Source organism: Schistocerca gregaria, chromosome 3 (genome assembly GCF_023897955.1).
Source record: "Schistocerca gregaria isolate iqSchGreg1 chromosome 3, iqSchGreg1.2, whole genome shotgun sequence".
Classification (NCBI taxonomy): domain Eukaryota; kingdom Metazoa; phylum Arthropoda; class Insecta; order Orthoptera; family Acrididae; genus Schistocerca; species Schistocerca gregaria.
In genome coordinates this window covers 940,111,219-940,136,594 of record NC_064922.1, presented here as the reverse complement: position 1 = coordinate 940,136,594, position 25,376 = coordinate 940,111,219, and the positions used below count along the sequence as shown (strand labels likewise).

Sequence of the window (25,376 nt, the reverse complement as noted above, 5' to 3'; positions counted from 1 at the left end):
AAAAAATTTAGGATAATTAGTGAAAACATTGAATGATGTGTACAAATATTACTCGTTTAACTTTTAATAATGTCATTGGATGGGTAAAAAATCTACTCACTAAGTGGCAGCAGGAGAACACACACACACAAAAGTCAGAAAATGTACAAGCAAGGGTAGGAGCCAGAGGGTGCAACCGCCCCGGTGTAAAACCTGTCCTATGCACTCTCCCACCACCACCTACTCCAGTCCTGTAACCTGGAAGATGTACACGATCAAAGGCAGAGCCACGTGTGAAAGCACCCACGTGATTTACCAACTGACCTGCCTACACTGTGACACTTTCTATGTGGGAATGACCAGCAACAAATTGTCCATTCGCATGAATGGACACAGGCGGGCAGTGTTTGTTGGTAATGAGGATCACCCTGTGGCTAAACATGCCTTGGTGCACGGCCAGCACATCTTGGCACAGTGTTACACCGTCCGAGTTATCTGGATACTTCCCACCAACACTAACCTATCCGAACTCCGGATATGGGAACTTGCCCTTCAATATATCCTCTCTTCTCGTTATCCACCAGGTCTCAATCTCCGCTAATTTCAAGTTGCCGCCACTTATACCTCACCTGTCATCTTTGCCTCCATACTTCCGCCTTGACTTACATCTCTGCCCATACTCTTTGCCTTTAAATATGTCTGCTAGCTTGTGCGTGTGCGTGTGTGTGTGTGTGTGCGTGTGCGTGTGTGTGTGTGTGTGTGTGTGTGTGTGTGTGTGTGTGCGCGTGCGTGCGTGCGTGCGTGTGCTCGTGCTCGTGCGCGTGCGCTCGCGCGAGAGTATATACCTATCCTTTTTTCACCCTAAGGTAAGTCTTTCCGCTCCCGGGATTGTAAACACCGGAACTGCCACCTGGTAGAGCAAAGCCTCTGAAATGTATCATAAATCAAAATTTAAAGATTAGTGACAGCATTACATTTTTTATTTATGTTTTAAACAGTCAGTTGCTGAAAAAAAATGAGAGTATGACATAAGTGAAACTGTATTAAATGCTCATTCGTAGGTATAAATGAGGGCTAGGTCTTGGAATTTTCTTTATATGTATTGAAAGATGTTTCATACTATTATTAGACCATAAAAGGTGGTATGAAAGTCAGTTATGCTGCATTATGCACATGAGTGTTGTACTGAAGAACATAAAGGCTTATCAGCTAAAAATCGACTTCTCATTTTACAGGAACTGGAGGAATTTTTCGTGGAAAAAATCTGTGAAGCTCTAGCCTATCGACACGAAGTAGGCTTACTGCGTCAAAAGCAGCAAGCTGTTGAAAATCAAATGGAGCTATGGCGAAAGAAGAGTTTAGCAATGTGTAAGCAGGTAAAAACATGTTTCCTGAAGAATTAATGCTACAATCTGCATGTTACTGGAAAGCAGTTCCTTAATATTAAAACTGCAGTGGAACAGCGTAATGAAGTAATTTGATTTCTTGTGTGCTGTATGACATAGATACTGAAATGTGAGTGTAGGTACTATGCAAGAAACTGTCCTTTATTATCTAATCTGAACAGTAACTGATTTGCATAGGAAATAACAATACATTCAAGCAAACAATTAAGTAAACAATAAGATTTAAATTTAATAATTCATTCTTTGGAAAATGAAAATGTGCTGCAATAACATAGGTATCCCATAATCAATGGTATGGAATAACCCCCTATTTCTTCAAATTTTCTGCTGTCTTTAGTATGAGGAGAGAGTTTCCTCTGTGTCAGTTGAGTCTTGTCAGAAATGCTGTGTTTGAATTTCAAGAATTCTTCTTTTAAATTCACTGCCCTCTAGCCCACTTTGAATTGCATTTGCGACATACCTTCATTAGTAGCCCAATTACTTAATGTGTGTGCGGTTTTCATACTTTAGGAGAAGGCCTTTTGGCCGAAAGCTCAAATGTCTAGTTGTCTTATTGTAGTGCCTGTCTGCGACTTGAAACTTCTATGATTGTTAAAAAATTATGTCCGTACATAACATTGCCTGGAAAGATGTTGACACAGACCTTTTTGGGCATGTGAGCATTAAAATTGTTAACCATGTAATAGTTAATCATGCATCACTGTTTAGCAATTGCATTATTATTATATAACGGAGATACTGAGTTGTGGATAGGCACAACAAAAAGATTGTCACAAATAAAGCTTTTGGCCAGTAAGGCCTTAGTCAACAATAAAACAACACACACACACACACACACACACACACACACACACACACACACACACAGTCATGCTGTGTGAGTTGTATTTGTGCATGTGCATTGCACGCCTGCGCTATTGCGTGCGTGTCTGTTTTTGACATAGGCCTTAATGTCTAAAAGCTTTTTTTGTTTGTGATAATCTGTTGTGCCTATCTGTGACTCAGTATCTCTGCTGTATGGTGAGTAGCAACTTCCCTATTCATGATATTGTTACATTCCATCCTGAATTTTCTGTTGTTATATTATTATTATTATTATTATTATTATTATTATTATTATTATTATTATTATTATTATTATTATTATTTGTATGATGTTTTTGTGACTGGTCCTTTCAAAACACTGTGTGAGAACAAGTATCAAAAATCTCTTGTAATCTAATTGAAAAAAAAAAAGTACATATTGTTTGAAGCGTCCCTACTTACACAATATGGCTTTCATTCTAATTACAAGGTTAGAGACATGGAGCTGGTAATGAAAAGGTACCAGAATGATATGAAGACGCGGAAAGATCGACCTGTGATTCCTGTGAAGGTGACGAGATCAGTAGGACTCCAAGTACATGTGAGTATATGTACTGTGTTTTCATGCCCATAAATGGGAAGAATTTCGGTATTGTAACTGTAAGATAGTTGTTACCATATTAAACACTTAGCATTAGGTGTCTTTGTGGGCATTTTCCAGTGACAAGGAGCTAATTCTGCTTTCGTATCCATTTTGAATGGCTAACATTTCACATTTACTGTTAAAGTTACTCATTTTATTTGTTCATTTTTTGTCAGGAATGTTTAGTTATTTCATCACTTGGTAGTTTATTGTAGTGTTTAAAAAAGAAGAAAGGAAAACATATAGGGTATTGACTTCTTAATTTTTTGTGTTTTTAGGATGTAGCGTCTGCCCCTTCAAGGGCCCTCCTTAATTTTTTGTGTTTTTAGGATGTAGCGTCTGACCCTTCAAGGGCCCTCCTGCACAAAAGAAAAAGAATGGAACAGCAAGTTCCGTCAGTGGTAAGTTTTCTGTAGCCTTCTTAAGCGATGCGTAGAATGGAAGTTCTGGAAGATTGCTAAGATACATTGATGAAAAAACTAAAAAAAGTGTAAAATTCTGAGAATGTAAGTCTATTAACAGCATTTCGAGTGTTGCATTGTATATGTTATGTTCTGGGAGTGATGTTACTATATATTCATGGTGGATATAAGTGCCTGTAAGAAAATGACAATATTTGTCCTGTGTAATCAAGTTTTATTGTAGATTTGTTGTGCCGTTTGTGTGGTACTACTTTCGGTGTGCAGTATGAACATTAATCCATGGTGCGGGCTCATTTTTTAGCATCCAACACAGACTGAATTCTGCTGAGAATCTGTATGTATTAGATGTTAAAAAGCTACATACACAGAATTTTAGTGCATTTAGAGAAGATAGAAAATATTTTCTGTGAGACAAAAATATCATGGGTGCACTGTTTCTGTGCTAGGTGTCTGTGCAGTTTCTGCCACTAGCAGTGGTAGGTGGTGCTGTTGAAACTGCTGTGGATGAACATTGTTTTAGAGATTTTGCTGAAAACTGCATCCATTTGCGTAAATACACAGCTGGCACCTGTGCGCTAATACTTGTCTAACACACTCAAATCTACCAAATGTTTTCATAAATAATCACTGCCGCTTCAGCCATATGCTTCATCCCTTACTATAGAAAGAAATCCATAGGAGTGAGGTTGGGAGAACATGGTGATGGCCATGGTACTTCCCCATCCTTCCCACTTCAACAGTTGGTGAGTGTGATGGAGCCCCGTCAGGCTGGAATCACAATGGTTACATGAATCCCACCAATGGTACCCACACCAAATTGTGAATATTCCTGCATTCAAAATGTCTGTTTTGCATACTAACAAGGCCGTACAAGGGTTACCTGACATTCCCCAACATCTCTGATAGTACTTATGGAGAAAGATACAGTAATTTCCTCCACAGAACGTGTTAGGCATAAGATATGGCCCACTCAGGTTGTCATGAACAATTTTAGCCAGCACATTTATAGCAAATCTGTTAGCAGTGAAACAAATGAGTTGCATTAGGATTTTCCAACTTCCAAAGATGGCTGCTATATATTTGTCTCCTTATGAAGCAGCCAGGTCCGTGAGCAAAGCACTTCTTTGGAAGTCAAGAATATTTACAATTTGGTGTAAATACCAGTGGCAGAGTTCTGCCAAATCAGCATCTATTTTTCTAGCTATAATTAGAATGATAAATAATCTGATTACCCCCAGTCACATCCTATTCTTCGCAACTGCTTCATTTAATACTACTGTATCATCAGTGAGTTTGAGGAATGAAAAGCAGCCGTATTATAGTGGGACAGAATTCTTTCACTGTCACCATTGTTTGTGGTGTCCGCAATAAATCCAAAACAATGTTTAGCAAACATTCTGTATTCACTTCTGTTTGAATGATCCTTAAAACATTGATCACATCAACTCTATTACATTCCTTCAGCTCCTTCTCAACAGCCTTTTTTGAGACACGCATAAACACTAGGCACTGTGTGTGTTGCTACAGTTGGGAAACTCGGAAGTGTCTCAGTTTGAGAATCTTTAACACTATTCAAAATGACATTTCTTAGATAAAATGCACGTGCCAAAGCCCTAAGTTCCTTCCTACTTCAGAATGCTGTAAACTTCCTTTTGGCAAAGTTATTTGACTTGAAAAGAGATATCTTTACAAACGGTTTGTTCCCAAAACAATTTGCACGGCATTTTTTTCGTTGAGTATGAATATTGTCCCTCACATGTGTCTGCAGAGTTTAATTCTAGGTTGTTTAATTTAAGATACAGCATGTGATGTGGATATTTTGGTCCCTCGAGTAATGTTAGCAGATCCACAAACCTGGCATGATCATGAACAAACACCTTGTGTGTTTTGCTAGTATGTCTCATATCTGGCAACTGGAAAAACTGACAATCTCATGGAAGTAATTTTCCAAATAAAATACAGCTCCAAACTAGCTATTCCAACGAGCCACAAAAAAGTTTTGTTTCTTTTACATTTCCACTGTTGGACTTTAAATACTAAATGTATTTATATTTTCACTTCCGGGCTTTTAAGAAATCAGATTTTACCATTGTCACTACTTGATATGTCAGACATAGCTATAGTCAAGCACTTGTGACCAAACTGAGCTTGTGTGCTCAAAATTGTATGTGCATTAGTTGATATCAGTTATGACCTTTAAAGTTTCGTAACATAGTGTTGTATATGGAGCACTGTCACTTACTAGTGCCTGTACTGCTTCACATAGGACTTTGTGATCATTTATCATCTCTAATACGAATAGAGATCAGTTCTTTGAATTACCTGACTCGATGTGCAATTTCATTGCAGCAAGGAATAACTTGAAGTCTTCAAAGTCTAACACCTGAAACGGGAGAGTGAAAACACAGCATCCCATCCTTTCTGTGGTTTTGTCACACAAGATGTATATTTTTCTCCCAGCTACAGCTTCACTTGTGCACTTTTGTGCTCATAGGCAATTTCTAGAAACAGTGAAACACAAGTCACAAAATGAACACCATAGTCATAATCTGACTTACACTAGAAGTTAGTTTTGGCAGTAAAATTAGTGTAGTAGATCTGCTGTTTTACAAGTTCATTTTATTCAGTATAAAATGGTTGTTGGAACTTGGTAATGCTTTTATTACATCTAACAGTCATTGCTTTTATTTTTTGCACTGCATGTTCCAGGAAGTAATCATCATCAAGCATGTAGTCTTCCTGTATTATGGCATCTTAAGTACTGCTGTAATTAACACATGAAAATTTTATTGTTACTGGTGTATCTTGGCCAAGTGTGAAGTAATTATAATGACAAAATCTTGAAGTGAATTTTGTGCAAGTGATCATTACCATATGATTTTCTACAACACATGACTTTCAAAATTATGTTAGTCACTTTCCCATTTGGCAGTATCTGTGAAGTAAAATAGGTTGGTAAGGATAAAATAAGATGTTCATGTGACTTTATACAGGACACTTCACGCCACACTTACAGTGCTATATCGCAGCAGTAAAAAGTGCTTCTATGGATAACATCAAGATGTGAAATTAATAAAACTCATAAAATGCTGTAAATGTTTTGGTACATGAAAAAGTAAACTACCTCTTTTTACGAATATACTGTGATGCACAAGGCCTAGAATTTTTTTGTGTGTGTGCTGTGAAACTTAACTTTCAACATTAATTCATTAACCTTAGATGGAAAATTGTCAATGAGAAAACTAGCATGATAAGAACTACAGTATTAACTTACCTGTTTTGTGAATTTCTCATTTTTTTCGGCAGATTATTATGAAACAAAGCCCGCTACACCAGTTATCACAATATAATATGAAATGTGATCAAAAAAAATATATATCACCCATTTGAGAAATAGTTTTGTCACTTGGATAATTCCTCTCGAATTTAAGACAAAAGTGACCAGAAGGCTTGAATATGCCATTTCATTCACTACTTAAGTTCTGCAAATGATGATATATTCATGTTGTGCACAAAACTCACATGTTTTTCATGTAAGACTTAATGCACCAGACCCAAAGAGTGCCGGTTTCCCTTACTTCTATCGTACACCACAACCTAAAGTTACAAAAACAATTTGTGTATGTGACAAATATTTCTTACACAGTCTTCCCACATTACAGATCATCGTTAGATAATTCTGAAGTCCATGACCATAATGCATCATTTTACAACTTGCATTTAAAAATGTCTCAACAGTATTTTCTGAAAATGTCTTTTTCATGTTTTCTTCTTTTAGCACCACTTAAGCATTCAACAATTGATGATTGCCTCTTTTGAGAAGCAGTAACAGTATCTTGACAGTTGGCGTAATGCTTCTCTGATGTAATTTTTCTTCTCCCACTTATTTTGATAGGTGCAAAATTTGCTGAACACTATCTGTGAATCTGTGGCATCTAAACCACTACTCACATACTGCTGTACCTGTCATATGCATTCACAGGCGTGCAAACCGTAATTCACATACAAGCAACGAAACAGTAAAAACAAAATTATCTGAGTGACAGATTTTTGGATTCAACGTGATGGCTGGTGAGGGTAGCAGAATAGATCGTCGAACTACATTGACCAGCATTAATTGCTCTCTTGTGACTACCAGCAGTAATTAGAAGGCAACATTGTGTTTAGGGCAACTGTATCTATAAAACCAGTAGTAACATGCAGAGTTAATGATTCTTGAATTGTTTAGTGTAATTAAGATTGAAATCGTAGTCGTCGTCGTCATTTGTTGACAAGTGAGAAACAATCATCATTATGTCTTTGGCCAGCTTAATTTGGTAGTGACAGTATAGCAATACCGAGTCAGCGTATATCAACTTCTATTCATTGAGTTATTTCAGTTAATTACCTTGTCAACAATCTATTTATATGCAGAAAATAGTTACCTCTAAAGGCTGCAGATAGAATAATTTATTTTGATATATTTTGCACAAAATAGCATTTATTAGGCAGTTTTGAATTTTTTTGCATTTTGACTCAGAATTTGCACCTAGATTTGCATTTATTACAAGTGCAAACTCTTCCTGTCCGTAGTCATCAGTTAATAGAACTTATACCTTCTGAGACTGAGTGAAGTATATCTGTCTTGTGCATAAATTCCACACATTAATGTTGGAGGTATTTAGTCTCTTGGCTTTGGACCATGTGCTGGTACTGGATTTGCCCTAAGTTCACTATGATACAGCTTCCTTAAACTGAACAGTTTACACACTGTTGAGTTCTGATGGTTTCACAAAGGCAACCATCATCTCTTTGAAATGTTTGTTAATCTCTTCTGTGGTAATTGTTCTGCATACAGACGCTTTGTTGCTAGAATATTGCAGTATACCTCTCTATAAATGAGATGCTTGTCAGATACCTTGTTTAGAGTGTAATCAGCCTTAAAGAGCCTGTAAGCATCAGTTGTCCATGTAAACATGACGTTACACAAACAGAAATAATTCAAAAACATCAAAAAAATTGTAGGATTTAGCCCAATAAGTGTAACTAGATCGAGAATGGTTCCATTTCATTGTTTTCTAACCTAGAGCCTGTTGCTTTGTTTGTGTAGACTGTATGGTCTGCACAGGATTTCATGTTTTTCACAAAAAATGCAACACCTTCTGAACTTTCCACACTAAGGCTACAGAAGCATGGTCTTTGCAAATGTACTTTTCACCGAAAAGTGATTCTGTTAGCTTGAGTAAAATTGTTCTGTTATCAAGCCTCTTGCATTCTTATGGTGAGTCCATAGAAAATTTCATCCTCTAACACACATTTATTTATATCTGACAGAGTAATTAAATACCAGTTTTCATAGCTTCAAAAAATTTTTCGTTGTAACGAAATATTTCTTAACCATATTATGAAAAGGACAGTTGCTACACACCATGTAGCAGAGATGCTGAGCCATAGGTAGGCACAACAAAAAGACAGTCAGAAGATAAACTTTGAGCCAACAAGGCCTTCATCGGAGATAGCGAGCGAATGCGTGAAGGGCGAGCGCCCCACACACACACACGATTGCAGTCTCTGGCTACTGGGTGAGAAACTGCCCCTATGCCCCTAAAAGGGAATGAGCAATGGCTTGAGGATGTAGAAGGCAATGTAAACTATAGTATTAAAAGACACATAATGTGTATCCACAGGACATGCGGCCTGTAATTGAAAAAGTGTCATAACGATCTCAGGGAGGTGGCACCCAAGGGGGAGGTGACCATGAGAAAGATTGAATAACCAACAAAAGGGCAACGTTCTAAGAGTTGTGGCATTGAATGTCAGAAGCTTGAACATGGCAGGGAAGCTGGAAATCATGAAAAGGGAAATGCAAAGGCTCACTCTACATATAGTGGGGATGAGTGAAGTGAAATGGAAAGAAGAGAAGAATTTCTGGTCAGATGAGTGTACATTAATAGGAACAGCAGCAGAAAATGTTACGGATGTAGGATTTGTTATGTATAGGAGATGAGAGAGAGTGTGTTACTGTGAACAGTCCAGTGATTGGGTTGTTCTCATAGAATTGACAGCAAACAAATACTGACAGTGACAGTTCAGGTATACATGCCGACGTTGCAAACTGTAGATGAAGACAAAGAGATGGGGAAAGTATATGAGAATATTGAATGGGTAATTAAGTACATAAAGGGAAATGAAAATATAATAGCTGTAGGGGACTGGAATGTTGTTGTAAAGGAAGGAGTAGAAGGAATGGTTATGGGACAATATTGGCTTTGTGATAGGAATGAGAGAGGAGAAAGACTGAGTTTTGTAATAAATTCCAGCAAGTAGAAGTGAGTAATTTGTTCAAGAATAACAAGAGGAGAAGGTGTGCTTGGAATAGACTGGGAGATGCAGGAAGATATCAGTTAGATACACCATGGTCAGACATATTACGAAAACATGTACTGTATTGTAAGACGTACCCAGGAAAAGATATAGACTCAGATAACAATATAGTAGTGATGAAGAATAGGCTGAAGTTTAAGAGATTGTTCAGGAAGGATCAATACACAAAAAAGTGGCAAACAGAAGTACTAAGGAATGAAGAGATGTGATAGTAGTTCTCTTAAGTTTTTAGAATAACCCAGTAGACAGTACAGTTGAAGAGGGATGGACATGTGTAAAAAGGGCAATGACAAAAGTTGTAAAGAAAACGTAGATACAAAGAAGGAAGCCAAGACAAAACTGCTGCATGAAAAATGTGAAGAAATCGAAACAGAAATGATTGTCGGAAGGACTCGTTCAGCAAAAGGCAATACAACTTTCATTGAAATGGTAGTAATGTTAAAAAGTGCAACTGGAATTCCACTTTTAAGTGTGGAGGAGGGAGCTGATAGGTGGGGAGTACATTGATGGCTTCTATGACAGAGAAGATTTACCTGATGTAATAGAAGAAAAAACAGAAGTAGATTTAGAAGAGAGAGGGTATCCAGTATTAGAATCAGAATTTAAAAGAGCTTTGGAAGACTTAAAGCTCAAATAAGGCACAAGGAATGGATAATATTACATCAGAATATCTAAAATCATTTCGGGGAAGTGGCATCAGATAAACTATTCACATTGGCGTGTAGACTGTATGAGTATGGTGATATACCATCTGACTTTTGGAAAAACATCGTCCCCACGATTCCGAAGACTGCGATAGCTGACAAGTGCCAGAATTATTGCACAATCAGTTCAGCAATTCATGCATCGAAGTTTCTGACAAGAACAGTATAGATAAAAATGGAAAAGAAACTAGAGGCACTGTTAGATGATCAGTGTGGCTTCAGAAAAGGCAATTCTGACGTTGCGTTTAATAATGGAAGCAATACTAAAGAAACAAATTGTCAACCTGGAAAAAGCGTTCTACAGTTTCAAATAGTGGAAGATGGTTGAAATTCTGAGGAAAATATGGGGCAAGCTTACAGGAGAGACTGGTAATATACAAGAGCCAAGAGGGGATAAGAAGAGAAGACCAAGAACGAAGTGCTTGGATTAAAAAGTGTGTAGTCTTTTGCTCCTACTGTCAAATCTGTACATTGAAGGAGCAGTGATTGAAATAAAAGAAAGGTTTAGAAGTGGAATTAAAATTAAAGTTGAAAGGATAGCAATGATACAATTTTCTGACAACATTGATATCCTCAGTGATGGTGAAGCAGAATTAAAAGATCTGCTGAGTGGAATGAGTTGCTAATGAGTACAGAATGTGGATGGAGAGTAAATCAAGGAAAGATGAAAATAATAAGTAGCAGAAATGAGAACAGCGAATAAATTAACAAGATTGATGGTCATGAAGTAGATGAAGTTAAGGAATTCTGCTACGTAGGCAGCAGAATAACCATTGACAAATGGAGCAAGGAGAACCTCAAAAGCAGACTATCACTGGCAAAAAGGGCACTGCTGCCCAAGAGAAGTCCACTAGCATGAAACATAGTTCATAATTTGAGGAGGAAATTTCTGAGACTGTACATTTGGAGGACAGCATTGTGTGATAGCGAAACATGGACTTCAGGAAAACTGGAACAGAAGAGAGTTGAACCATTTGAGGAGTGTGGCAACAGGAGGTTGCAAAAAATTAGGTAGGCTGATAAGGAAAGGAATGAGGTGGTTTTGCACAGAATAGGAGAGGAAAAGAATATGCAGATAATACTGAAAAGAAGGGAGATGATGATAGGACATCTATTACGGCATCAGGGAATAACGTGTGTAAATGACTGTGAATGTAAACTATAGCTGTTGTAATACAATGAAGTGAGCAGAGGGAAGGTTGATGCTAGAGTAACTATCATCAGATTGCGATCATGATGATGGCAATAACTCCACATTGATTTAGTATTACTCCTGACATGCTAGCAACGTTTGTTTATGTACTTGATTTTTAAAGTATTGCGCAACATTTATGATGTTGGAGCTAGTTACAGTGAACTGGTGGCACACAATGGAAAGACTGCTGTGTATTTTATACGGCGTGAGTAGGCTGCTTCCCTACAAGCTCAAACAGTTAAATTAGCTACTTTTGCTACTTTTGCTCTTCATGTAATTGCTAGTTTTGAAACAAGCAAATCAACTGTCTGAAACAAGCAAATCAATTGTCTGAAACAAGCAAATCAATTGTCTGACACATTTTCCACATTTCCACTCGGTAATTTCTTTATTTTTCTGGGGCACTTCATCATATAGCAAGAAGATACTGATTCTACAAAAATTGAACAGTAAGAATATTATGTGGTGTTCACTCACGGACATCATATAGATACTTGTTCAAGGAGAAGCTGACAGTGGCTCAGAAAGGAGTTCAACATGCACAAACAAAAATTTTTGGTCATTTGTCCAGTAACATAAAATTTGTGACGGGTGGTATGGAAATGCCATGTGGCTAGGACCTCCTGTCTGGTAGGCCGTTTGAAGCCAGCTATAAATCTAATTTAAAATATGAGATGTAGGTGCTTGAGTAGGACTAAACATAATTGCGTGTTCATTAATGTTAACATTAATCATGTATACATAATTATCTTGTAAATTGACTCATTACACATCATTTTGATAAAAGAATCATTCAAATGGCTTATGGAACATGTAACAAACTAACCGCTTTCCTGCGCAGTGTCTTTTGGCACCAAGGACTTCTTTCTTCTGCAGTACTTATCTTTCTCCCTAAACTCCTACCATTCCCCTCCAGTCATCTTGATGCTTTGTGCTCTTCCTCCTCCTTTAAGTAGCTCTCCTAAGTTCCTCTTTTTAGTCCTCAGTGCACCTGTTTATGCCTCTCTTCATCTGGTTGCTGTCACCGTGTTGTATCTGGCCTTGAACTCTTCTAGTGACTAATGAGCAATGCATTATGTCTGCTTTTGATGTCATAAATATATATCTGGTGCTGAAATGCAAGGTTTGGTGGCTTTAATTTGCATTTCTTTGGTGTTACAGAATACGGTGCAGCGGCAAAGCCCTCAGTCTCCTATTGCGTCGAATGTTTCTACTGTGCCCACAACACAGAGTGCTTCAGTTTCTACACGTGGAACTACGTCATCACCTCAGTACTCTAGAACAGCAACAAGTACGAACAGTCAGGCAAATGTGCCAGCGGCAGGCACTCGTGTACCACCGAAACCAAATAGTGGCTTAAAAGTAAGATGGAAATACATATCAATGATGGTAATGATGGGCTTAGGTCTTAAGTGTTTTTTTAACTGTAAGAAATTTTGTTCTTTTTTTTCTTTTGTGTGTGTGTGTGTGTGTGTGTGTGTGTGTGTGTGTGTGTGTGTGTGTCTGTGTGTGTGTGTGTTTGGGGGGGTGGGGGGTGGAGTGAGTTACAGATCAGGTTGTGATGCTTTTACGCAAATTTTAATGCCTATTGTGTATTCTTATTTCAGACTTTGATGCCTAGGCAGCAGTCAGTCAGTGTAAACACCAATACATCTACCACTAGCCCATCCTCAGCAAACAGTTCACGTGTCCAACAAATGACACGTTCAAAGGTTGCGAGCACTGCAGGTAACAGTCCTGTTGGGGCTGTCAACAAAAGTTCACGTCAAGTAATAGATTTAACTGATGACGGAGATCGCGGGCGTTCAGGTGAGAAGACATTTTATGTGCGTCAGTAAAAAATTTTTGCTTTGGGTGACCTGCTATTTAAGCTAGTAACAATTGTGGCTTCTAGGAAAGGTTCACAATTTAGTTAAACTGTTCTGGTCATGTATTCCCATGTTGGAATAGGATGTAACCTGCGTGGCAGACATAGGTTTTGCTTGTTGGTCTCTTCTATGCTATAGTAATGAGAAGTGTTTTCAATGCTCTCTCATGCCAGACATTGTGATTTTACTTCATATATTATGTGATTAAAAGTATCCAGGTACCTGGTTGAAAATGACTTAGAAATTGGTGGCACACCCAATCAGTAATGCGGGAATTCAGTATGGTGTTGGCCCACCCATAGCCTTGATGACAGCTTCCACTTCCACAGGCATACATTCAATCATGTGCTGGAAGGTTTCTTGGGGAATCGCAGCCCATTCTTCACGGAGCGCTGCACAGAGGATAGGTATCGATGTCTGTCTGTGAGGAGGCCTGGCACGAAGTTGGCATTCCAAAGCATCCCAAAGGTGTTCTAGGAGTCAGGTCAGGACTCTATGCAGGCCAGTCCATTACTGGGATATTATTGTCATGTAACCAATCCACCACAGGCTGTGCATTATGAACAGGTGCTCGATTGTGTTGAACGATGCAGGTGCCATCCCCGAATTGCTCTTAAACAGTGGGAAGCAAGAAGGTGCTTAAAACATCAATGTAGGCCTGTGCTGTCATAGTGCAAGCTCCCTCCATGAAAAACATGACCACACCACACCACCACTGCCTCCGAATTTTACTGTTGTAACTACACGTGCTGGCAGATGACACACTCATCAGGCATTCACCATATCCACACCCTGCCATCGGATAGCCACATTGTGTACTGTGATTTGTCACTCCACACAAAGTTTTTCCACTGTTCAATTGTCCAATGTTTACGCTCCTTAAACCAAGCGAGGCATTGTTTGGCATTTACCAGTGCGATATATGGCTTATGAGCAGCTGCTCGACCATGAAATCCAACTTATTTCACCTCCTGCCTAACTGTCATAGTACTTGCAGTGGATCATGATGTAGTTTGGAATTCCTGTGTGATGGTCTGGATAGATGTCTGCCTATTACACATTATTGACCCTCTTCAACTGTCTGCAGTCTGTCAGTCAATAGGCGAGGTCAACCTGTATGCATTTGTGCTGTACATGTCCCTTCACGTTTCACATCACCATCACATCGAAAGCAGTGGACCTAGGGATGGTCAGGAGTGTGTAAATCTCGTATACAGACGTATGACACAAATGACACACTCAATCATCTGAGCACGTTCGAAGTCTGTGAGTTCTGCGGAGCTTCCCATTCTGCTCTCTCTCAATGTTGAATGACTACTGAGGTTGCTGATATGGAGTACCTGGCATTAGGTGGCAGTACTATGCACATAATATGAAAAACGTATGTTTTGGGGGGGGGGGGGGCGTCCGGATACTTCTAATCACATAGTGTATGATGATATAGTGTTAAATTTTCCATGGTTCTTGTGCCAAAGATTCTGATTCACATTTACAGCAAATTTTGACCAAGTTCAATAAGGTGATGCACCTCTGTCTTGGTTTTCTACACTTAACATGTCACTTCACAGGCAGGCATTCTTCGCATCTTCAGAAGCATATACCTCCTGTTGCACCAATCATGGCATGCAACATTTCAGGCAAGCCACTGATTAATGCTGCAATGTCCTCTTGAGGAATGTTTCCCATTCCTTCAAGGATGCTTTCCTGTATTTCCCCTGTTGTCTCTGAAGAGTGCTGATGGGCCCTCCTCCCTAGCTGATCCCATATGTGCTCAGTTTAATATTAAACAGTCATTAGTAAAGAGAGGGAATGACACAACACCCTCGAAAAGGATTTCATCTACATACCAGTGTACAAGTACAATGGACTCCCATGCTCCACAAAGATCAAATCTGTTCTTGCAGTCATACTGATTCCAGCACACATCATCAGAGAACTACCCTTGAAAGTTGTCCTGGGTGAGAATGTGCAAGGGGTATCTGTTTCTTAGGATGGTTCTCTCACTAACATTAACCGCTCAGACTTGGTGAAATAGATTTCATGCTTCGATGTGCACCTCGCCCCTGATTAACTGGAGATGATGGTTGCAAAACCGGTATTACACTTATCTTTATAAGAGGGACTGCTTGTGGTTCTGATCATTAATTTTATGTATATTTATATTCAAAAGCAAGGAAATGTATTCTTAAAAATGCATAACTGTAAGCATATGATTTTAGATGAATAATTAACAGTTACACTATTACACTGTGTTAGTAGTCTCTGTCTTTAGCTGCTATAGAATAGATATTCATGAATCAATGCATATTCCTACCCTTTTTCAAATGATATTCTTTATCATTTTAGTTCAGATGTTGTTAATATTTCCTCTTGAAATAACTACTCTGTCTTTATGTATAATTATTGAATTTAGTAAATCTCATTTTTCTGAGGCGTTGGGTACTATCTACCGTACTTATTGCAATGATTTGGTGTAGAATGTTGTGAAAAATCAATCCAGTTTCAACAAAGTGACTAAAAACTGTTCTTCAGTTTCCAATGGTTCCATAAATGCTTACGAAGATGTGACTAAATAAGTTCTTAGGAAAGGTATCTAATCATTCTGGCCGTAACTCAGTGTCCAGTACTAAACAATAGCCCCGGTTACTCCCACAGCAAAGCACTTCAGAATATTAAAAGCCCTCAAGGCAAATCACACAAGCCTGCAGTCATAAGACAAGGAGACACTGCTCTTTGTAGACAAGACTCTGCAATGCAAACCATTCTGTACAAGATAACAACTGGATATTCCTCTAGTTTCAGATAATCTTTCTTCGACCCCACTCTAAAACCAAGAATTGAGCTGCACCTAAAACTATAATCGATAAGTGCTTGTTAAAGTTAGTTCAACCTTTATTTCTTCCCTAATCCTGGGTTCACATGCTAAGAGATTAGACAAGTTTGGTTGTTTTACACTTCAATAAAATTACTGAAAATTGCTAGTGAAGGGAACTCCGTTAAATTATTATTGAACATACTACCTAGAACAGACTTCATCACTGTTCTGCTAAGGCTCCAAGATCTGCCCCTTAGGCATTTGTTGCTTCATTCAGATGGATCAATAGCTTGACTGAAATTGTGGTCAGCTCAGGATGAAAGCTCAACCTCAGAACCACGAAGCCCATATTAAAATGCTATGGAACCATTTACAATTGACAAAACGGTGCCATTTTTCAAACTTTTAACAGCAGTTCTGCTTAAGCAGATGGTGTCATATCATCTCCATGTGGCTAGCTTTTCTGCTGCAGATTATTTATTTATTTATTTATTTATTTAACCTGATCAGATTAGGGCCATCAGGTCCTCTCTTACATCGGACCAGTGTTCCACACATGCAGCATTTCACATATCAGAGTTACATCATGACAATAGTTTCAACGAGAATGTTAGCTTACTCTAGTGACAATATGAATAAAGAGTAGTGACTAAGACCTAATTAAGTAAATGCGGCAGTATTTTTACAACAGGTGCTATACATACAGATTATGATAAAAGCAATAATAAAATGTAATGATAAACATGACTAAGACTTAATAAATTAAATGCTGGCAGTATTTTTACAGCAGGTGCTATACATACAGATTATGATAAAAGCAATAATAATAACAGTAAAAAAATCAGATATGGTTTTCTGCCAAGGAGTTTCCTCTTTGATGTTGCACATCAGCATCTGCATTCACTCAGCTCCTCTCTTTATTCATCTATAACACTATGTATTTAAAAAAAAAAAAAAAAAATCATACTAGCAAGAAATCAATTGCTTACCATCCATCTCTAATTGAGTTATGGTACAATTTTTCTCAAGATGACAACAACTCTACTTTCGCCCGTCACAAATGTCAGTTGTTGTTTCAGTTGGAGAGAACTCGAAGTTGTAAGAAGTGGTAATCTCTTGCCAACGTTGCTCTTCTCAAGCCTGACCCTTTTGTCCTTACATATGCTTGTGTTTCCCTGTACCTTCTTACAATTCTGGAAATTGTGGAAGATGTAGTTCTTAACACTCTGCAATGTAATGCATGCTCCGAGCATTTTCCACCAGAGCAACGTCTTCAGGGCGTCATCGCATGTGTACTCTAGAAAGCTGATAATGATCACAGAAAGATATTACAAAAACATGTGAGTGAAAGGAGAACACAAGATACAATGATAAGTGCAACAAGAGTATCCAGTGATCTGTTTTTAAGGTTACACAGCTAAAACAAGGCTAGTGCAGTAAACGATTGAAACTTTGTTGACTGCTCGCAAAGCAAGACAATAACTAGGAACTGGAACCTGTAGCATATATTTTTGGCAAAATTCACTTCTTTTTTTTTTGTATTTGTAAACGATTGTATGCACTCACATAAAAGGTTATTGTGCTACATGAGTGAAGATGAACAAAGCCTTAGTTCTTTGAAACTGGCTTTTAAAAAAAGTCCTGATGGTAACTTTTTGACTGGACTGTTTGCATTTGCAAAAACTTACACTTTTAGTTCCAAAATGGCCTTTGTTTTCATGGTTTGACAATATTTAAGTTTTCAAGAATGACTGTCTGTTTAAAAGCAGCAGCATTTTCCCATCAGTAAACCAAATGTCACCAAATTAAGGTTTTTCTGGACATTATTTGTCTTTTTCCACCCAATTCGATGATTACAAAATCTGCAGACTATTTCGATCTGTCATGGGCTTTCATAACAGCGCGATCCGTGCTTCACAACGCTATAAATTGAACAGACACTATTTCACATAGAAGTAAAACAGAATGAACGGTAATGCGACTTTATGGTTAGGGGAAGGATTTCAGCGCAGTCGAAAAATGTAGAATTTTGTTTTCCAGTCGCTATTGCATAGAATGCAGGCACTATTGGCTATAGTAACAGAGCCCAGACTGTAAATGTACTAGAAGTTTGACTGCCAGACGGGAGAGGAGAGGAGAGGTGTAGGGAAACAGGCCTTGCCTCCATTTAGCAGGAGAGCAGCCTACAGCAGGATTGACACATTGTTACAGGGATCGCTGATCTCTTCTGGTATTGTAAGGATGGTAATCGAAATCCATGATGACCAGGATTAGTTGCTTCACTTTTTTCAAAGTAAGAAAAGAAAACCACGAACAACGCACAACACAAGGCATTCGGGGACGTCTACTGCGCAGTTGCTTGTTAAGTTTAGCAGAGTATTGTTAATGACATAGTTCATGCCTTCCCTTTAGTGGTATTTGATGCGATCACAGTTAAATACATTAGCCATATAATTTGCCATGTTAAAAGTTTTCGCATTAACCATCTTTTGATCATTGGCTAACAAGCAAACATATGCATTTCTTTGTTGTAAAATGCTAGGTCCCACGGCTGAGTACTACTATGTTGCACTATTTGGCGTGTGTCTTAAACAGACGATTCAGCCGCCCACAATTGGCATGGTGCCAGATCATTTTCAATATTTATATGCAGACATTAAAGGTATTTCAGACTATTGTGATAAAATCGTTCATATGGTTACAATTCACTGTGAAATAGTGTCTTTTAAGTAAGTTCCCATTTTTGAATTTTGAGGTAGAATGTGCATTATTTCGCATTTATTACAAAATGTGAATTTTTATAGTCCCTACCATATTCAGTCAGAAAGTACAGGATAAAGTGCTACGCTTTGATTAAACGGTTATTTACATATCATTTATTATGTGATGCGTTTTCTGTGTCAGTAAGTGCAATTCCAGTTTCGAGAAATAGCCAGGGAATGCACAGAATATTTATAGAAGACAGGAAGAATTATTGCATTGATTTTTGACTTTTTAACTTTCTGTGTGGATAAGTACTACTCATGAGATTCATGCTTTAAAAAAATGCTTCATGTATATTTGTTGGCATTAAGTAAAGCAACTGACACATTTACACTGTCCTGCTGTGGGGATTGTTCTGTTGCCAAATAAATATAATCCACTTTTCTGTTATAATTATTTATGCATTGAGGTGTCTTTCAGTATTAATATGCAGATATGTACCACTTACTCATGATCTTCCTATGAAGCCTTAAACAATCATGGAAAAAACTTCTCATTGCAGCACAACCAAGGACAACAGCTGTAATGACCTCTGTCAATACAAATACAGTCCCAGCCAATAACTCTGTCGGTGCGGCCACAACCATGACACCCACAAGCTCCATCAGATTACTTCCACAACCGGTGACTGCAACTGCTGTAGCTGCTGGTGCAAACATATTGGCTACGGTAATATCTATTTGCTGAAGCTTGATCACACATTATAGTCTTGTAAAATTGAATGAGAATTGTCACAAAGTTAACAAGAAATGGGAGTCTGTTACTGTCTTACAAAATTGAGTTAGAATTGTCACCATGTCAAAAATTCAAATGAAACCTGGTTTGCTATTGAAATATGACATGCTTAATGTCATATATTGTAAGTATTCCTAGGTTTTCTTCTTGAGCAAATGATATATTCATCTCTCTCTGTGCCCTTCAATAGCAGTTGGACACAAAAGTATATACTTCAGGGGGGGGAGGGGGAGGGGGAGGAAAGTCCATATTCTCTAGCTGCCTTCCATAGCTGGATGGTTCCAAACTTCAACAGTTGTATGCTGGCACTGCAGAGATGGGCTTCAAATAACTGCATGTGTAAAAGCCGGCTTGTTTAATGTTGGACCTCTTTAAGTCGAGATACCAGTCTGTATTTACCTTTCCAACACACATAGTTAGTAGTAAAGAAGCCTACAGCATATGAGGAATTGAAATGAGCAGAAGCTGTAATATACTACACATGTATTTCAGTCCATAGTGGGAGATCCTGTTACAGTGTAAGTAAACTATTAACAACCAACCTTTATATTTGTCTGTCGAGTGTTAAGTGAAAGAACGAGTAGTTACCTAAAGTGCATTAATTATTGATAAGAATTTTGTCTTTTTGTAAAAAAGCGTGTTGCAGGCAATGAATCTAAAGTGATCTCAGAAATGGATCAGTGTGTCCAAACCAAGAGAGAACAAAAGCTGTGTTCAGAATCAGCGCTGAATTGTCCTGTGGTCACTGTTTGTCCTGTAGTTAGAAGGCTGAAGATTCCTGAAGTTAGCTATTATTCATCCAGATGACTGAAATACATTCTCAAAATAACACAGCTAAGTCTCTTCTCAAAATAACACAGCTAAGTCTCTTCACTAACCCTGATGTATGGGCATCTTACGCTGGAAAAAAATGCTGATCTTCATTGCTCATCCTCACAAGGAACAAACTTTTGCCAACTACAAATCTGCACTGCAGTAGATTTTATATAAGCCTTCAATACAACAGAAGCTAATTTTGATTCTGTATAAAATGTCATATTTCAAATGGCTGATTGGTTTTTAAATCACATGAAGTGGAAAATCTATAAACCACATCAATGTAATGATGTGAGGAATTTATTAGGACAGGAAGAAAATATATCCGATGTTTCTGGTTCAGAATTTTTGCAGATTTCTGTGTGTGATGACATTGCTCATCTGTCTACAAGTAAACATAAATAATCTTGTGTAAAAAGAAAAGAAGAAAAAATAGGGGGGGGGGGGGATGGACTGAACACAACTCAATAAAAACTACTGTATGCAGCAATATTTCCCATTGAGAAATCTGATTCATTCTGCATCGTAGAACAGTAGAACATGTAACTGTTGGATGGTGTGTGTGTGTGTGTGTGGGGGGGGGGGGGGGGGGGAGGAGAGACAGAAAGGTGTGAAATAAATAAAAACATTTACAGATGAATGCTTTCACTGTAATTTTTGTCTTTTAAGTGAAAGTAATTTGTCAGTCTAATGTAAACAAAAACAGAAATCATTTCTGTGATCAGTGGAATTGATGCACATATTTAACCAGATATGAGATGCTTGCAATTGTATTTTAAGTGTCTCCCTTGTATTTGTAATCTGATACTCAGCTCATTGATATCTACTTTTTTTTTACTCAGTATGTTCTTTGATTTCATTTGTTTCCTTGAACACTATCTGCTGTTTTGTTTGATAGAATCTCCTATTTTGAAAGTTGATGAACATATCACTATGTGCTTCTTTCTGCTGACGTTTGGTAAATAAAAAATTTTGCTGGTATATTTATTTATAATTCCATTTTTCCAGTTCTTTCTCCTGATAGGTGGTGATTACTCATTTACTAAAAATCTGTAATGACTGTAGGTCGTCTGATACAAACTAGCTAAGTTTTAGATTAATACTCAAAATATTTTCTTTTTATTTATGTTTAAAGATGTATGTGAAATTTTTTAGGGCGTTACAACCAACACCAATGTGCCTCGGTTAACATACCTTGTACCAGCTACAAATCAGCTGCAGCAGCGACCTGTTCTATTGGCAAGCTCCCCGTCACAGGTCAGTGCGCGCGCGCCCACACACACACACACACACACACACACACACACACACCACTCCTTTACTTTCTATGGAATTAGGTTATTGTAGAGCAGTATCTGTTCAGTAGATGATAAGAAATGCATGTGAAGCACAAACAGCTATTTATATATCAAGTCACTTGCTTTTCTGAGGCACATTTCAGGATATCATAACTTTCTTCATTAGGTGAATTCATTAAGAATTTTGAAGTGTGAGGCATGCAGTACATATACGATTCTGAAAATCAACTTCTGACCGTTGAAAGCCAAGAGCTACATATCACCCATAAAATAATAAACAAAAAAAAATCAATATTTATGTTAAATTTTTAACAGAATTCATGTGACGGAGATACATCCTCCGAAACTCAGTGTGAATTCATAGAATAAGTGACAAATTAAAGAGTATTCTTATTTCAATTATATTCATAAGTCATATTTGGGTCTAACATAACATGTTTGCATTCAAAGTGTGTGAATTTCACTTGGAAAAGTTCTTTCATGTGGATTATGAATGTGTTTGGTTTATCCAGTTTTCATGATGTTGGATAACTAAATGAAGAGCATTAATGATTACCACCTCACTCTAGCCACATAATTTTACTAAGTTATGTGTTTAAGATCGAAATAGATCAAACTTGATCATCACCCATGACAGATGTGCCATGGTGTTTTGCCCTTAAAGAGCACAGTTGGACTAAACTACATGGCCAGTTCCTTGCTGCCCAAACTTCCCTCATTCGCTTGCTGTGTTTCTTTTTCTGGTCCTCTGTCCACACTTCTTGTCGGCTTCATGTTTTTGGCTTCATCTTGATTGCCTTTTTGGTTTGCCCATATTTCTTTCATCTTCCGGCTGTGATCTTGCTTGCGTTCTTCGGTCAATTTTACGCCTGTTCTTTTGTCACAGTGTATCTCATGTAGTTTAATTTTCTTAATGATGTTTCTGAATTTTATTCTGTCGTTTATTGTGTCTGCTGTTATGTTGACTTGGTTCAGGTCAGTTTTTACCTCTGCTACCAATTTGTTGTTTCTAGTGGCTACCAAGTCAAAGATCTGTTTGGTCAGTCTGTGTGATGGCATTCTGTATAGGTGTCCATAGAATTATAGTCTGCGTTTTCTAATCTTTTCTGTGATTGTGTCCATATGTTTGTATAGTTCCTCCGTAGGTTTCTTGCTCTATATTCCATTGTTGTTAGTTGTGACAAATATTTTCCTAAGTAATTTCCATTCTATTTTTCTAGTTGTCTGATACGTGTATGCCCAGTGTTAGTGTGGTCTCTGCTGCATACAGTGCTTCGGGGAGCACCACCATGTCGTAGTGGCGTAACTTGGGATTTTAGGAGATAGGCTTCTTCTTGTAATGATTCCACACTACTTTGTTTGCTTTGTCCAGCTTAGTTTTTCTTTCTTTGTTTGAGGCTCTGTTATGTCCACTCATTTTTAGTGTTTCACCGAGGTATTTGAAGTTTGCCCTTTTGTAAATCGTGCCATTCTTTGTGTTCAGAGAAGTTTCATCGTGCTGATAAACTGTATCTTTTCATAAGAGATCTGTAGTCGAGTTTTGGAAGAGATTTCGTGTAGCTTTTCAATAGCGTCTTTTGTTTAGTTTATACCTTTCGTGACAATCGCCAAATTGTCTGCAAAAGCCAGCCATTCAATCTGCAGGTTTCCTAAGGTTATCCCCTGTTGTGATGTTTCCCATTCTTAACACTAAATTAATAAGGAGAGGTTAGAGGCCATTACTTTGTCAGACACATGTGCGAATATCAAAGGACTCTGATAGTTCCCCACAGAACTTTACTTTGGAGGTCGTGTTGGTCAAAGTTTGCTCTATGATAGCCCGTGTTTTGTTGTCTACTTTGTATTCTGCTAGAATTTTGAAGTGAGTTTTCCGGTCGATAGAGTCGTACGCCTTTTTGAAGTCGACAAAGGTAATGATCAGGTTCTGTTTGTGTTGTAAAATTATTTTCGGGTTCCAAATTTGTTCCGCACAAGACCGCCCTTTACGGAAGCTTGCTTGGTATTCCCCAATCAAGTGGTCGGTCTGGCATTCTAGTCTGTTTAGTAAAGCTTTAGAGAGAATCTTGTTTGTGACCGATAGTAGGGACTTTCCTCTGTAGTTGTTTGGGTCACTCTTGTCACTTTTTTTGTGTAGTGGGTGTATCAGGGCAGTTTTATAGTCTTCAGGAATTTTCATGGTCTTCCAAATATCTTCCAAGATCCTGTGGATGTCTGGTGAGTTCTGGGTCTTGTAACTTCCACATTTCTATGATGATGCCGTCTTCTGCTGGTGTTCCACGATTCTTGACTGCGGGGTCCGTGTTGAGGAGTTTTTCGAAGTACTTTGCCAGAATGTCACAATTGTTTTTGGTATTGGTTTCTAGTGTTCCATCCGGTCTTCTGAAGCACAAGTTGGGTGGTTCATATCTAGTCATATTTTCTCTGAACGTTCTATAGAAGTTTCTTGTATTGTTCTTCGCGAAGTCCGATTCGATCTCCGTCAGTCACCGTTTATCATACTGTTGTTTTTCACTGCGAATGATTTTTCTTGATTGTTTCTGTGTTTTCAGGATTTTGGATGGTATATCTGGAGAAATGATCAAAGAAATGGGACAGGAAGGTATTGATGTGCTGCATTCCTTATGTAAAAGAATATGGGAAACTGGGGAGTGGCTGGATGACTGGTCAGTCTCTCTCATCCCCTTACACAAGGGAGGGACTATCAGGAACTGCTCCAACTACCGGACTATTGCCCTTATATCTCATACAAGTAAAAATTTTTTCCACATCCTGAACCCACATCTGAAGCTGTACATTCAGCCTCTCATATCCACAGAACAAGCAGGGTTTTGTTGAAGAGAAAGGAACTTGCAAGCATATCCTCAACATCAGAAAAATAATAGAAAAATTGCATGAGTTCGGTGTTCCTGTTTTCATCTGCTTCCTTAACTATAGGAAAGCCTTTGACTGTGTTTACTTGGAAAAGCTGTGGCAGTTGCTTGCCAAGTTCGGTGTGTCACCTCACTTGATAGAATCGATCAAAAGTCTATACAATAATCACTTCACAGATCTAAAGAGAAGTGCTGGCACATCATATTCCTTCAGAGTATCAAAAGGTGTGAGACAGGGTTGTGTCATATCCCCACAACTGGTCAACATCTATGCAGAACATGTCATTAGGAAAGCTCTTGATGGTTGGACCAAAGGCATCTCATTCGGTGGGATAACTATCAACTTCCTTCATTTTGCTGGTGACCCTGTGCTTTTAGCCAACAGCGAAGATGAACTTGCTGAGCTACTAACAAGAATAATGGACGTTAGTCTACCATATGGATTAGACATCAACCTCAGCATGTCCAAACTCATTATTGATCGAGAAGAACAGATGCAGCTCACAGGTCAATTAAAGGAACTGGAATTCATGCATTCCTTCATCAATCTTGGGTCAACCATCTGCAGCATGGGAAGTTGTGGAGATAAGAAGACAGATCACGCTAGGGCGAGTGGCTGTGAAGCAGCTCACCAAGATCGAGCAGAGCAGTAACAAACAGCACAAAGATCCGGCTAGTTGAAACACTCGTGTTTT

General features: G+C 38.2%; 1 protein-coding gene across 21 annotated transcripts in view; it reads left to right on the top strand.

Moving 5' to 3' along the window:
* Window positions 1-25,376, top strand: part of LOC126355848 (activating transcription factor 7-interacting protein 1) — a 280,695-nt gene that overhangs the window by 225,421 nt on the left and 29,898 nt on the right. For 13 of the 21 annotated variants that reach the window (XM_050006319.1, XM_050006321.1, XM_050006334.1 and 10 more), the window contains 7 exons: window positions 1,215-1,355; window positions 2,680-2,790; window positions 3,162-3,233; window positions 12,678-12,878; window positions 13,124-13,325; window positions 19,465-19,631; window positions 21,669-21,770. In XM_050006319.1, coding sequence (XP_049862276.1) covers window positions 1,215-1,355; window positions 2,680-2,790; window positions 3,162-3,233; window positions 12,678-12,878; window positions 13,124-13,325; window positions 19,465-19,631; window positions 21,669-21,770 — 996 coding nt within the window. The remainder of the gene's footprint in view (window positions 1-1,214; window positions 1,356-2,679; window positions 2,791-3,161; window positions 3,234-12,677; window positions 12,879-13,123; window positions 13,326-19,464; window positions 19,632-21,668; window positions 21,771-25,376) is intronic. The other 8 variants (XM_050006328.1, XM_050006324.1, XM_050006322.1 and 5 more) reach the window with 1 other exon arrangement.